General features: G+C 42.8%; 1 protein-coding gene and 1 long non-coding RNA gene across 2 annotated transcripts in view; both read right to left on the minus strand.

Moving 5' to 3' along the window:
* Window positions 1-4901: 4901 nt before the first annotated feature.
* Window positions 4902-6041, minus strand: LOC128451436 (uncharacterized). Its single transcript, XR_008340104.1, has 3 exons — window positions 5784-6041; window positions 5589-5651; window positions 4902-5511 (listed from the first exon to the last, which is right to left on the minus strand). It is a non-coding gene; the product is annotated as an uncharacterized LOC128451436 (long non-coding RNA).
* Window positions 6042-7483: 1442 nt separating this feature from the next.
* Window positions 7484-15706, minus strand: part of fermt2 (FERM domain containing kindlin 2) — a 41397-nt gene continuing 33174 nt past the window's right edge. The window contains exons 12-15 of the mRNA XM_053433957.1: window positions 15436-15654; window positions 11166-11290; window positions 10860-11001; window positions 7484-10732 (exon numbers count right to left, since the gene is read on the minus strand). Of these exons, the coding sequence (XP_053289932.1) occupies window positions 10559-10732; window positions 10860-11001; window positions 11166-11290; window positions 15436-15654 (660 nt within the window). The 3' untranslated portion in view covers window positions 7484-10558. The remainder of the gene's footprint in view (window positions 10733-10859; window positions 11002-11165; window positions 11291-15435; window positions 15655-15706) is intronic.

The raw sequence follows: 15706 nt of genomic DNA on the forward strand, positions 1-15706 counted from the left end.
AGATTGTCACAGTATGAAATCGGTGCCAATGCAGTTAACACAACGTTGATACAACTGACTGTAAGAGCTCATTCTCTACATCTGGGGTGTTAGGAAAAGGACTTTTTTTAAGTGAAAACGGTAAATACATAAACCCTCATCGTGTAAGCCCTACATCTGTTTCACTACAGAGTACAAAGGGAAATACCAAGTGGACTAAAAAGAAGGGAGATGTGTCTCTCAGTCTGACGTCTCTGTTTCCTCCTCGCCTGCTGTTACGCATCATGCCAACACTGGAGAAACATTTAATCTCACTGCTCCCACAGGCGGCAGCGTATACGGTTTCAGGAGTGAAAACAGGATTTTCAGAGGGAGAAACCCGTCCTGAACCAGAGTGAATCCTCTGAGGTGAGCTGAAATCAGATTTCTGAGCAGCTCGCCGGGTAGGAGACTCTCTAATGGAGCCACACACCATTAAACACCACAAACTATATCCATCCCCATCGTGGCAGTCAGACAGCTGAGTGATAGATGTGTGGGGGAGTGTGTGGTTGTGTGTGGCGCAGTTCTCAATGCACCAAGTCACCTCTGTTACTATAGTGGGCTCAGACCCCATGTCTCAGTCATATTGAAGAATATGACTCCTTCACTTTCTTGAGCTTCGTTGGTCTATGAATGATTGAAAATGTCGGGACCTTGTTGTGAAACAGGTGCTATTTCCATGCATCAGTCAGTGTTGGTTATAACCTTTGAGCATACATCCATCCATCCATCTATCCATCCATCCATCCATCCATCCAGCCATCCATCCATCCATCCATCCATCCATCCATCCATCTTTCCATCCAACCATCCATCCATCCATCGCCTTGCCTATAACACTTATCCACAGGGTCACAGGGGCAGCTGGGCATTGACAAACAGAGAGAGTATCACTTATCATTTACATTCACACCTACGGTCAGTTTAGAGTCTCCAGTTTACCTAAACCCCAATCTACATCGCTGGACTGTGGTAGGAACCCGGAGTTCCTGGTGAAAACCTGCATTCAGACACAGAAAGTCTGCGGCAAGTCTTGTCTCAACCGTCCTCTCTCTCCTGTCCCTGCTGCTCTGCCAGTAAACCCACTCCCTCTCCCCCCTTTGGATCCTTTGGTTGGCAGATAACAGTCAAAAGCAGCTAAATTGGCCGATCAATGAACGGGGCCCCTCTGGGTACACAAAAAGCCAAGAATCCAATTTTATTTGCGAGTTCAATTTGGTCTTTTTACTGTCGCTGGACCAGCGGTGTCACTGGGAGACAATGTCACACTCGTAACGCCGCAGAGAAGCACACGGGGGGGCTCGGAGAGTTCGAGATTAACACAGACCTGTTTCCTATTAAGTCTTGGAACAATTTGAGGCAAACGTAATAAAAGCAAATGGATGAAGCTGAAGATGAGGGCGCCAATGAGGTCCTGATATGTGGTGTAGCTTGTGGATCCACGGGGATCAATTTATAAACAGCTGAATTATCTGAGTATCTGCCACGGAGCCATCTTAATTGAAAGTTGCCCCTGGCGTCCCATTCAGCCTCTGTTTGCTCTTTATTTCCTCTTTTTAAAGCTGGATTCCATATTGACTTTTGTCATTTTATGATTTGGATGAAATATCTCCCCTGGATTTGTTTCCTTCTTGTAGGAAAACTCAGCAGCTTCATGCTCCCATCATGCACCAGGCAATGACGGGTTCTTTAAACACCATGTAAAGCAAACAACACAGTAACGTGACACTCGGTCTGTTTGTATTCCATAACAACGTCAGGCCTCTAAATTGCATTAACTGAATTTTGCCAAACGCAAAAGGTTTTAGTGTGATGCAAATTACCCAATTTTGTTCAACAGTGCTTAAAGCCAGAGATCCCCCCCCGCGGGAGAAGTGCATTACTTTAGAAGACTCCACAGCAAATAGCCGGAGAGAAGATTCAACTTGAATTTGTTATGTGAACTGGAACACACAACATCTGTAGCTGTAACTTCACACACACACACACACTCACAAACGCCTGTGTGCTTATACTAGCGTATGTATGCAGGGCCTTGTAATTCTTGCGTGCCGCACAAAGTGATGATCTTAGCATCTTGGCTCACAACAGTCCCGTCTCATCTCTTTAAACGCCATGTGACGTGACCTCATCAGCTGAGAGGACACCCTGCGGATCGGCTCGGAGACTTTAATGACATGCTTCGGATTTCTGCAGCGGCACGCGTGATGTCCCAGACGGTAAGGAAAGACTTACAGAGCGGATGACCTCAGGCCTCCACGTATACTCCAGGTGCAGCGGCTCAGAAGGTTGTTTACAGATTCCACTGTTTCAGGTTTCATAGGAAGAGAAGAACACACGTGAGGGATTGTCTCTGTAGAAGATGGAGATGGAGTCAGGGAGAAGAACGTCATGACGATAACTTGTTTGTAAACTTTTCTTCCTGAAATAGAAACTAAAAGCTCTTGACCTGTTACATCTGTTAACAAATGTCACTGACATGACTTAATTAATGGTTAAATTGGACATGATTTTCTGGGCGTATAAAGCTGTTGTTTCTAGGCTTTGAACCAAAGAGAACTTTTTATTTTTTTTGACCAGATCCATGTTTTCCTGGAGCCTTCAGGCTCAGTTTAGCAGCTCCAGAGTAGAACTGATGACATCAAGATAAGAGTCCTGGCTCTCGTGCCTGCTCAGCCCAGACTGAGCCTTTTCCACTGAAACATATTTAAACTGAACCGTCCGAGATGATGAGAAGAACATATGTGAGGTTTTTTAAAGCAGAATTTGATGGGAAAACAAAGAGGTCTTCCTCTTCAGGGAAGAGACTGGAGATCATCAAAACAATTTATTTTTGCTGCTTATGGCAAATAAACACAACTTTTAATATCTGAGTAAGAATCCAAAACGGTTTGACTTGCAAACCGCTTGTAGCCCACATTAGAAAACCCAGTGACAATATATTGAGAGAAAGGAGGAATGTAAACTTTGACATGCTGTTACGTATTCTAGCCAGTAGGGGGAGGTACCAGCCATCTACCAAACTTACTCTATGTGGAGCTGTTTTTACCTGTCTACATCCTGTTCGCCATTTTGCCGCTCAAGCTAGAAGCATAGTCTCTGCTTTGCTCGGATGAAATTACCATGTAGATGTGTGACGTAACCATGCTGACCTGTTGAAAGGTGCAGGGATTCTTACGATTCAACGGTGAGTAGTAGGACATCCGTAGCTGCTGATTAAGTTGAGAACTATAGTAGATCACGGAGAAAAAAAAGTCCGCTAGCCGCTAAGCTAACGGCTAAAATGTAAAATGCCACTGTCATTCGCTAATAGCGTTAGCATATAAGATCTGGGAAATAGTTGTGCGCTAACCGCAATTCTGTCGCTTCAGATCTTTTTATGTTAATTGTGTATTGTTAAATGTAAATATCAAAAGCTACCTTGCTAGTTATGTTACTATAGAGGTTATTAGGGCAGATTTGAGGCACTGTTTCAAGTTCATTTACGCTTGTCCAATAGCTGTGGAGTTTCTACTCATTGAGCGTCAGTATTAGCATGTAGCCATGACATAAAATAGCAATGCTACAATAGCATATAGCCTTACATAAAAAAACCAAAGGACTGATAATATGTGTATGAATATATGTCTTAAGTCAATGTGATTCTGTTTTCATATTAGTACTTGAACTTTATAGTATTCTAATGTAATTTAGCATTGAGTTTGATCTAAAAGTATTGTAGTTGTATTTATACATTCGATATACATGTGTGACCTGTTTACAGGTCAGGTTTTTGATTCTGCTGAAAAAAAGAATTCTCCGGAGTCAGAGAGGACATCGAGGAACCAAGTTTCCAGTTAACTGGATGGCGAGCCAACCTTTGATCTTTCAGAAGAAATTGGACTTCCACGTTCTTCACTCCAGCGTGCGGTAGGACAGACACTGTACAAAGACGGATTGGGCCCAACAACAATCTACAAACCTGACATTTAAGACTGAACTTACAAACTTTAAATTGATTTTTATGTGCACACTTTTCTTATTTTATTTATTTCTTTTTATTATTTTGGGGGAATTTTATGCTGTATTCTATTCCTGGTTACTTGATCTGGTAACCAGGAGTCATCATATGGGGGCTAACCTTACTGAAGGCTGCACCCATCGGATGGTACCAGCTGTCAATCATACGATATCCACACCTCAATGCAAATGGAGCTTGCTTTTCCATTTGAGTCTTAACAGGACCATTGTTTACTAAATGAACATCCTGCTGTGTCGAAGAAGACTTGATACAAGTGATTGAGACAATAGACACTTCATGACAATGTTTACCAATGTTATAAATCAAGTGAGGAGTACTTTTACATTGACATAGACTTCTATAGAAACTGACATTATTGTCAATGGAGAGAATACAGGTTTCAGGCAATTTTGCATTGGCTTCACATTTTCAACTAAGCGTCTAAGACATATATATATATATATATATAGCTACAAGTAAGGCTGAGGCATCACCTGAAAGGGCAAGAGGTGGTCGTGGTGAGAAAATCACTTGCACTGATAAACGAACCAATGGTGATGCTGAAATTAGTACCCAAAAGAGGTATCTGAAGAACTTTCTCAAGGTATCTGAAGAACGTTCTCAAAGGGCTGTTCCCTTGCTGCAATGTGGATGTTGCTGATTAAACTCAGGTCTGACCTTGAGGATGTGACGAATAAAAAATATAAAATAAACACACAGCCCACAGTGCATCAAAATGTGTTACTGTCAACAGATACTTGTAATTCTGGATAAATTGATTTTCAATGTTCACAATAATCAATGACAACATTTTCATATCTCGTTTAAAATAAAATCTGGTGGGGATCCATCGAGCAGTTGTTATATTTCAGCCTGGAGCAAAGCGGTGGATGGACGGACGGACTGACATGGCCGTCCCCAGAGAAACCTGCAGGATCTCATCTCTTTCTGTCATCGTGACAGCAGCAGCTTTCACCTGCAGCCGCCACGAAGTGAACTGCGAAAATTACCTCCTGACAATTGGTGACAGTGGAGAGAGAGAACGTCTTTTAAAAAGCAGTTGTTCCTCGACAAGGTCATTAAGTCTACAGGGAGTAAGAGTGAGACTCTTCAAGGATTCTTCAATCTGCACTTCAGCTGCCGTGTCTGACATCGTCTCATAAACTCTGCTCACTGCAGGAGACAGAATGTGAGAGAGACAATACCAGTAACCGTACTGGTGGTGAACGTCAGGAACAAGGAGACCAACAATTCCCTGAATCTGAATGATATTTAACCAGGAAGCTGCAGTTGAATGGTTCCCGGCACTTTGCTCCTTATCCTGTGCAACTTCTTTTATGTTTTCACTTCCTCCATTTTAATTGTTTGTGTGCAGCACAGTCTACATCAGGTCTCCTCCCACATCAAAGCCTCCGTCCACCTGCGTCCTATAGAGGTCTCTGAGGAATTCCTCGTCACCAGGTGGAGCTAGAGTCCCTCAGAAATATGTGCTGTATAGGGAGCGTTAAAAGAGGTTTTAAAGGGACAGTACAGCAGCTTTTCAAAATCATATTGATGGTTCACTGACCTGGAATCAGGAGAACGGTGACTCTTTCATTCCAGCTCCTCCCACTGAACACCTGCTCTCCCTCTATGTAACAGTTTAGATTCCAGGAATCAGGCTCAAGTTAAAGAGTGACATCGAACAGTAGATCAATCAAAAATTCTTAAGTCATTAAAAAACAGCGTTTATGTCCTTCTTTGAAATATGAGGAACTCCTACCAGACTTTGGTAGATTGTTGGAGTGGCAGCTCCTCTGGTTCATGGGTGATGTCCACTGGTCAGTTGTGTTTCAGTTGAGTGAGTGTTACTGGGCAGTCAGAGCTCCAGTCAAAGGTTGATAGGCTTTGTCTTTTCTCCACATGAAATCCACTATTTCGTACTGTTTGATTTTTAATCAGATTTTCTACACATTTTAGAACTCGCTGTCAAAGGAGCCGAGTCTGTGTTTATTTTTCGACGACAGAAATATGTAAACTCTTCAAGATGCTCGCCGACACATTTCCTCTTCCAACTGATTTCCAGAGTCTAAATATCTAAACAAATTGGCCAATCAGAGTAGACCGGACATACCAGTAGAGGGTTTCTCCTGATTAGAGAACTTGTCGATTGTGAGCCCGTTTTGTAAATCAGCTATGTGGCGTAAACTCACAACAACCGCTAGAACATGAGATAACAAGTTGTTAAGTTATTCGCTCGGACACAGAGCATTAATCACCATATGGGGCTGCAGAGGGCGCTGTTGCTCTGTGAATGTGTTGCTTTAATATTGTGGCTGCCAGGTGAACAGGGGACCTCATTCGAAAGCTTCCTTGATGGTTACTCCCGTCAAACACAACAATGTAAGTGTTGTACTGAGACTCGTCTTCAGGAAGAGGAGGATGTGGCTGCAGAGCTCAGTTTCATCGCTCCCACTGCGACACTCAGACGTGACTGGGAGCTGCAGAAATCTGTGTCAGCTGTAACTGAGACAATACTTAGAAACTGATAAATCTAAATATTCGATACACAAGAGAAGAGAGGACGTTCCAGAAAAGACTGTTGAGTTCTTACTTCACCAACAAGAGAGAAGAGATATTGTTTCTTTAATGCAGAGACACTAATGTCTTTTTCTAAATGACAATGCAGTGGACATCAGGGGGCGGAAGCAGCCACAGCCATATACCAGCTGCTCAACAGGGGCCAGCACTAATATGTGCCACGTCAACTGTATGTGTGCGTGCGTGCGTGCGTTTGTGTGTGTGTGTGTGGGGGGGGGGAAGTCTGCGAATAGACAGCCTGTCTGCATGCGGCTCTGATCTAATCTCCTCAATCTGCCGCTCGGTCGGTGCTGGGACGACAGGTAAACATGTCAGATCTGGAGAAGTTTGGACAGCAGTGAGGATGAGGCCTCAGAGGGAGAGAGCAAAGGGGAGGAAGATGGTTGCACACTGCCCTCTGATGGACAAACACAACCAGTGCACACGCTATAGTTGTATACATGTTCATAAAATAAATATTTTTATTTTTTGCCATTTTTAAACTTGAATATTTCAGACTGATCTCTACACCAGCCAACCAGGTCAAGCCCATCTCTGATTTCTGTAACTGTTTGGTGTAATATGTCTAAACCACCATAGTTTAATTTTCTTCATAAAACTTTGATGCATTTTACTAATGGAGCAAGCCTCTTGTCACCAGCTGCACTTGCTCAGTTTTTTTATCTCCTGGGGCTCCTATGTGGATTTAAAAAGTGGATTATACCTCATCTGACAGCTGGTAGTGGTGCGTAGACATAACAGGAACCGAGCTGCAGCCGATTGTAAATCTCAACCCAATATAAGGCTAATTTAGATATTTAAGCGTATTTAACAGGGACTGTCAGATATCACCCACTGGAGGTAACTGAACGTGACTCATAATCAAGGCCAGATAACACCCAGTTTAAATAAAAATTACTTTATTATTTTTAAAATAAATGCATTTTTACAGTCAGAAAACAGAGCAGCAGGACATGCACTGCTGCTCCCGACACTGGAGGCGAACAAACACATCAGAGAACAAAGACGAGGCTTGATGTTCCTCTCAACTTCATTTTTGCTGATTCGTCTCAAACTCCTTCATATGGACAATTATTAAATGGCACACTTCGGTTGTGACACAATATCAGACGAATAGGTGAAGTACTTCAACAACAACAAAAAATGGCACAGCGCAAATTAAATTTGCAGCAAAAAATGCACGTAAGGTTTTACCGTCAGTCGAAAGAATGAGCGTAAAATGCGACTCTGCGCCACAGGTGGTAGGAGAGAGAGCAGAAAATCAATAAAATTAAGCAGTAATACAAGAAAAAAAAGAACACATTAAAAGGCATACGCATCTGTATTTTTAGAACAAAAAAAAAATATATGTACTCGACAAACATCTTCATCAAATCTGGAGTCTGAGACTCGTGTTATCTTCATATATAATCATATATATCTTCATCTGGAAACCCGGTAAGACCACAACATGAGCAGGCACGGTTGAGTACTACACGTTGACAGATGACACCCCACTCTCTTTTTTTTTTTTTTCCTGAAAGGAAAAACTTCCACCCCCCCAAAAAAGCAGAAAAAAAAACTGTACAATTTCTATAAAATGTTTGTGTTTTTACATTAGTTACAAAAAAATAATACTTTAACGACTGATCCTTCATAACTGAGAACAGGAGAAAAGAAAAAACATTTTGCATATTCATTCTTCAAACTCAGTGACCTTTTGCTGGTGTGTAATGATAAAAATAAGAATAACAACAACAATATTAATACTATACGGCGTGAGAGACAGAAAGGCGAGAAGGAGGAAAAAGGTGGCAGAAGGGAGCGATGCCCCCTTGTGTTTTGTAGTGTCAATGCACAGAGAATTGAGATGTCAGGGCTATTAAATGTGGATGTAATCAAACGGATGATAATCCTTAATTTTCAAATGCAGCCAAAAACACACACGTCTGGATAAATGTTAATGCACATTATTTCTAAATCTGCACTTGTGGGTCAGGAGAGGACAGAACGTGGCCTAAGAGACGAGCTTAAGGTTGGACAAAGGGAGTGGACGCTTTGAAAAATCACTGCCAATAGGATGAGACGTTTTAAAAAACACATTAATCTACCCCCACCAGCACACGTGTGGCCACAGACACTCGCTATGAAGAGAAGACGTACATCTCAACTCGATTTACAGAAAACGCAGATATTACATATTTAACAGGGACTCAGAGAGTTCCTGAATTGAAAGAACATCTAGTTCGACATTTCAAGTGAGATCTACAGTCAGTAAACCTGACGATCTCTGCTCGAACACCCTGTGGACAAAAGACTGAATGACCACAAGGAGCCGACTGATGGTTTCTGAACATGCAGTTTCCAGGTCACATGACGAGGAAAGAACATTCTAAACGTAGTGGGCATGTTGACAAATCATTTCGATTCTTGAGTGTTTAAATATTAAAAAAACAAGGATAAAAACCTGTGGATAGGATAAGACACCATAAACGCACACTGACAACTTTAGTGATTAGTGTTTATAAAACGTGTTTTGAGAAAACACTAAATGTCGAGAACATGAGAATACATGGCTTTTTAGACTGAGCTATTTTTGCTGTTAGGTCGACTTGTAACAGGTAAGTTTGAAACGTAGACTTTATATAAAGATGGACTACATGACTGCTCAAAAGGGTCTTGATCGCCCCCTGGTGGTTGGCTGCAGTATAAGGTCTCCGCCTCCTCTGTGTTAGTGGATGGAACATGGATTAAAATAGGTTGTTTTAGGTAGCTCTTATCACACATGCTTGTTGAACTGTTTTATTTGATGCTATAAAAATAAGGTGAAACGTCATGATTGCGATTGGTTGAGCGAGTGCATCGGTAGGACCTCGACGCCTCGGCTCCAGTACAACCAGTACTGCCCAGACTCCGGCTCCAAATCAAGTCAAAAGTGCAAGACGGCCGCATTTTTTTATATCTGAGCTTCAGCTTTGTTCAACGGGAGGAAGCGGAGAGGCCACGTCCATCTTTATTTTCCAGTCCATGGTTTGAACCCAGATTTCTGAACAAACGGGATGCTCGTTACAGTGCACTGAGCTATAGTGTGTTTCCAGACATGCTCACCATCAGCAGTCCGTTAAATACAAAAAACTAAACTGAGGCTCTCGGTGTCGCACCGGTCAGAGTTTATGATGACAGTTCATAGGAGGGACTAGACTCTCTCCGGTTGTGGAGACACAGACATCGAAAGAAAAAAAGGACATTTAAGATAAAAAAACAGCTTATTCAAATCAGGACTGTGTAGTGTAGAAGTGCTTTCACGTGACGTCATAGAGATTAAACCCTTCATAGAGCGGATAGGATGTACGCTGCTGTTTACAGATCCCCCCCCCCCTTCATCAGACTCTGAGGAAGTCCGTGTTCTAGGATAAATAATTAGATATGACTGTGGGCATCTGTGGCACTAAATCACAACATGTTTCAACGACAGTTTGACGTCAGCTCTTTAGTCCGGTTCTAGAAGAGAAAGAGGCAAAGACAAAAAGAGTGAAGAGGAAAAAAGGAAATCAAAGGATCTTTGGGATTAATTTTGGTGTTTAAAGGGAAGTCATGGACGCTAAGTTGATGGCCGTTGGTCCAGGAGGAGCAGGAGGAGGAGGTGGAGGATGTGGCGGATGGTCATAGTTAAACAGGCTTCTGCTCAACCACAGGAGTTTAAGTTCAAAGTTCGTCTGAACTGATTCAACCACAATTTAGTGTTAGAACATGTGACCTCGTCGGCAAAACACCAGAGAACACGGTTGTCGGCACGGCTCTGGACTCTTCAGCACAGCTCCAAAAAAAAAACTTTAAAAGACTGAGAAAAGTAGAATAAAATAAACCCCATACAACGTGGTTCCACTCCCACCGCTCCCCTCCCGGCCCCCCCTGGCCCACAATCGTTGACCCCTGGCTTGTTCAGGGCGGGAGGGGGGGGTGGAGGGGGGGTGCAGCTCAGACCCAGCCGCTGGTCAGCTTATAGAACATCTCCTCGTCTAGAGACTCGTTCTGGTCCTTGGCGCGCGTGGACAGGAAGATGTAGCCGCCGATGAACTCGTGGACGACCTTGCAGTCCACCTCGGCGCAGATGAACGACAGGCTCGGCTCGTCGGCGAATTCCACCGTCACCTGCGAGCACAGAGCGGAGCGGGTCACATCAGACATGCTGTGTCAATTCCTCACAGATATCACTGATACGTGTCGTGCTGATTTGGAAAGCTAATCAACCACACGGTCACTTTTGATATGTTCCTACCATCTTGATCTCCCAGTTGACGTTCCACTGCTTCATGTTGCTAAAGCGCCAGGTCTTGATGGCATCTCCGGTGCCGCCGTCCATCCGGATCAAACGGTTGTAGGTGATGCCGATCATCTCCTCCCTCTTTCCTCCCTGGAACCTGCAGAGAAGAAGTTGGAACAGAAATTGGCGAATTAAAATGTGAATTGACCCAATCAGTCGGTGTCAGGACGTAAAATGTAATGTGTGCTTCTTAATGGAGATTAAATTATAAAGTAAGTTTAGCAATTTATTGAACTTCAGTCGGGCTCTGACAAAACTTACTTTGCGAGGAAATGAGTCATTCCGAACTCGGGGAGCGACTGCCACGCCTGGATGAAACGCATCTTGGCCTCGATGAGACTCATCTGGGCCACGTTCTGGTGGGCTTCCAGGATCCGGCCTGAAATCTAACAAAACACACAATCGTACACATTACACCCACAATATCTCAGTGTGTTCCCCCCATCTGAGTCACTGCAAACACTGACCCGTTCCCCAAAGTAAACAAATGTTTCCCCATCAAAAGAACATCGGCACATTTGAAACCACCCAATACACCATCATCCTCACACCCGCTATATAAACAAGCTGAGGCCAACTGCACAGAGCCATCAGCACACACAGTGTCAACAGATAAACCAGAGAGGTGTCACAAGTCTACACACAGCTAGTAAACACACAAACGCACACTTATGAATTCATGAGAACCTGGGGAGCCAGACTACGGTTAAAAAGCAAAGAGAAGTGTTTAGTCTGTGTGAGTGTGCATGCATGTGTGTATTCATGTCCTTAAATCCTTTTCTTTAGACCTCAACTAATTCAAGTTATAATTCACCCAACATGAGGATTCTGACTTCTCTGTCTACAGACAAACTGCTGAATACTTTCTGAATCAAATTAAAGAGTTACGCACGAGAACGCAGCTTTTCCCTTCTCGAGTTGAGCTCAGCGTTTCAGTTTAACAACATTCCAATTAAATAATTAAAGTAATTATTGAGCTTCACTGTGACGGATCACTTACCTTCAGCAAGTGTCTAGTCTTTGCTTTTTATATTAAATAGCATGAATTAAAATCCGTTTCAGCCTTCAGGGTAAGAAACTTTCCAAAACACATTAAAACGATGTAATAACTTGTGATGTGGTTTGATAAATGGTCGGTGGAAATTAATTTCTTATGAACCAACACTACTTGTCCCTTCCATGTAATGTAACAAGACATAAAAACACAACAGTGAAGTCCTCGATGTCTAATCAATAGAGTTAAATGTAATTTTTCTGTCTTATGTCACCATGAAAACTTGAGAGAAGATACAGTAAACTATCTAGAAGGTTGTTTATTATTCTACTGTATCGGCCACTATGATGACTACGTCCAATGTTTCCCACACAGACTTTACTTGGGCTGAATGCACAGGTGGATCAATGGCTGTCAAATGTATTTGTTGACACATCTTGGAAGTTTTCTTTCATTTCTAACCAACTGAAGAATGTGACCAATTAATTCATGGTAAAACTCCCCTCGCTCTAATCCTCCTGTTCAAGCATATTTTTTAAGGACAGATGAGGTAAAGCAAAGTTTTTTCAGCTTATTGTGTAATTATGTTCTCAGACATTAGTAATAACAAGTCTCTGCATTGCTGGATCCAAGACTCAAGAGTCTATTTAGTGCACAAATCTTTACCTCAGCTTCAAATCTGCAGCAGCGCCGCTTAATCTATGTCTCCTTTGTCAGCCTGGTGATGGATTTTTATCTTTCTTTCAGCGCCAAATATTTTGCATCTCATTTTGTTAATTTACATACGCACAAACACTGGAGCTCTTGTTTTGAAAAATCCAGAATGACAGAGCTTTATACTCGGAGGGGAGGGTTTGGTTATTTTGGATCTGTGAAATAAATTATTCAAATAAAAAAATATATTCAGTGCATTTTTAAATGTGTAAGGTCACACTTATTCCCAGTTTATAGCCATGTTGAATACCGTTTTCTCATATTCACCAGCTACCAACACAAGTATAGTTCTGACCTGTGGGAAACACTGATATCCTACAACTACTTCTCTGGTAAAGTGACGAGCTGAGACAATCATGCACATATCTAAGGTTTGCTCGGCACCCAGTGGACACACAGCTCAACTTACCAGGTCCCTGATAAAGCCTGGCTGAGGAGGGAGAGGTGGGGATGGAAGGAAGATGCAGAGGAATGAAGGACAGGCATATAGAGAAAGAGACAGAGTGGATAAAGAGAACAACCAGATAAGATAAATGTTGAGGGAGCGAAAAGACAAAATAACAAGTAGACAATAACTGTAATAAAAAAAGAAAATAAGAAGTTGGAAGATAAGGGTTTGGCATGTCATGCAGTGTTTGACCACAAGAGGGATGTGTAGCAGCAATAAGAGTGTATATTTTAATAACAGTGTAATTTTTGGATTCATATATTTCAGGTCTAGATAGTGTCTGTTTATACTTTACAGACTTTCACAGTGGGTCATTATAGGAATCAGAGTTTTTCTCTGCAATCCCTCTTATATCCACAAGATGGTGATATATACCAAGCAACATACTTTGGAAGCACAAATGTGAAGGAGTGCCATGTCTCCAGGCTCCAGATGATAATTATTGTGCCGTTATCTTTCTTTTTCTCTCACGTTAATGTACAGATCTGATCATCATGGTGAAGTGTACACTGTGTGTGTGTGTGAGTGAGTGTACGTGTGTATCCGCTGGGAGTTGCAGCCCGGAAGTCCCCTCGGACAAATCTTACCACAGGAAGTCCAGTTTGAGGGAGGTGGGGAGGGGTCACAGCTGACTGGGAGCTAACGGGCTTTTCCCAGACACTTTTCCCGCGCAGCATTCCCAGGAAGGGCTCATTTCCTGCTGCCTCACAGCAACTGCACGAGTTTGTGTGTACATGCACAGACTGTACATAATGCCCCCATACTTTCATGTTGTGCCTGGGGACACCCGCTATCAGACTGGTGTTAGAAGAATAGATTGGACCTGAGCCAGTAAGAACCACAGACACACACCCTGCTGGGGTGATTCCGTAGTCCACGTCCTGCCTCCTATTCAATCTGGCCTCGGGTTCCAGGCAATGAATTAAGCCAAAGAGGTTTATTTTCCTTATTTGTATTAGTAAAAAACACTGAAATATGACACTGGAGTCTTCCTTTTTTCAAAACTGGGTCAGTAAACAATGAACTGTGATATATGAGCTGCTTATCGTTGTAGGGAATTTGTTAGTTTTCAACAATAACAACCCCCATTAGGGTTTGATAGCATAGAGCTTTAACTCTTAAATGCTCCCAAATGTAGTATTCCTTCATCTCACTGAAGTGATGAGCCCCGGAACAATTTGATAAGGTTTCGGTTTTTCAAGAAAAACAACATCTATTATTTATGGAACACATTGGCTCCAACTATATTTAAGGGGTTGTCTAAATGGAGACTTACAGAAAGAGGGAGAACTGTAGCCACATTTGGTATTTGGATAAGTCAAACTTTTAACATTAACACGTTTCCTGTATGACAAAGCATCAAAGAAATGAGAAACAACACTGGTGCTATACTCGTCTACTATCGAAGGAGTCTGCTGTAATCGTCTTTCTCCTGTTTTATCAGTCACTGATTTTGTATATAAAACACACATCTAGATCTTTGTGGTGCATCATTTCTCAATCTTTTTCCAATCCCCTTCTAATCTTTCCTCATCTTCTGGACAATCATTATAATTCTGACCATTTCTGAGTCATTACCTAATGAACCAACATCTCTCCTACCCCCTTGCAACGTTCTACTTTTCTACGATGACTTAAATAAAACCAGGCTGAGTGAGTAAGCTAATGCGAGCAGACCCCTCCCTCTCTTCCTCATCTCACACTGCCATGGCGTGCGTGTGCTCAGCTGTTCCAGTGCACACACACCAGTCTATTGCTTTCATGCAAATCTGCTGCGCACATTGTAGAATTTACCTAACGCCTACAAAGATTCATTCTCAGTGTTTGAATGTTTCACCTGGTTATTAGGATGTTTGCTACTGACAGCTGCTTTTAGTCGCTCCTTCCTTAAAAAAGACAAATAAATTAAATTGTCTCGTCTTGGGATCTCTTCGCTATAAGCCCTTTTGTCTACAAGCACAAAGACTGTGAGCTGAGGTTGGGTATCTGTTTCTGTCGGACATGAGGAGCTCCACTGTGTGCTGTCCAGAGTGGTTTGGACGCCTGCTGTCCTGGTTTCCCCTCGGACAGAGAGGCGTGGGGAGGAGGAGCAGAAGGAAGAGGAGGAGGAAATGTAAAGGAGGGGGAGTAGAGGAGAGGTTGCATTCCATCGCAAGACAACCCTGATGCCAGGAGGCGCCCATCTGGGAAGCATCAAACGCTGCTCGGTCTAACTCCACAAGCAACTCATCAAACAAGTAAACAGCCTCCCAGAAAACACACATGACGACAGCCAAGATGTTGTCGTCTTTCGGTCTCTTTCCCGACAACACACATAACTTTGCTCAGAGTTGTAATATGGAAATTGCGTGACAGCTCCCGACAGAGACGCCTACCTGCTTGTTCTTGTACTTCTTCAGGTAGCGCGGCGACACCAGGCATTCCGGGTTGATGTCGGTTGTGATCGGCTCAATGAACTGAGGGTCGGGGTTCATGTGCTGCATCTTCAGGAAGGACAGAATGTTCTGGACCTCCAGGTTGTAAGAGCTGTCAGCCATGGTCTTCCCTTTGGAGGCCAAACGGCACGCAGCCATCCAGTGGGCGTACTGCTTCTCCTGAAGATGAAAAATCAAACCTCGCTTATAATCAAAAACCCCGACAAACCAC

The sequence above is a fragment of the Pleuronectes platessa genome, chromosome 11 (genome assembly GCF_947347685.1).
Source record: "Pleuronectes platessa chromosome 11, fPlePla1.1, whole genome shotgun sequence".
In the NCBI taxonomy this organism is placed as follows: domain Eukaryota; kingdom Metazoa; phylum Chordata; class Actinopteri; order Pleuronectiformes; family Pleuronectidae; genus Pleuronectes; species Pleuronectes platessa.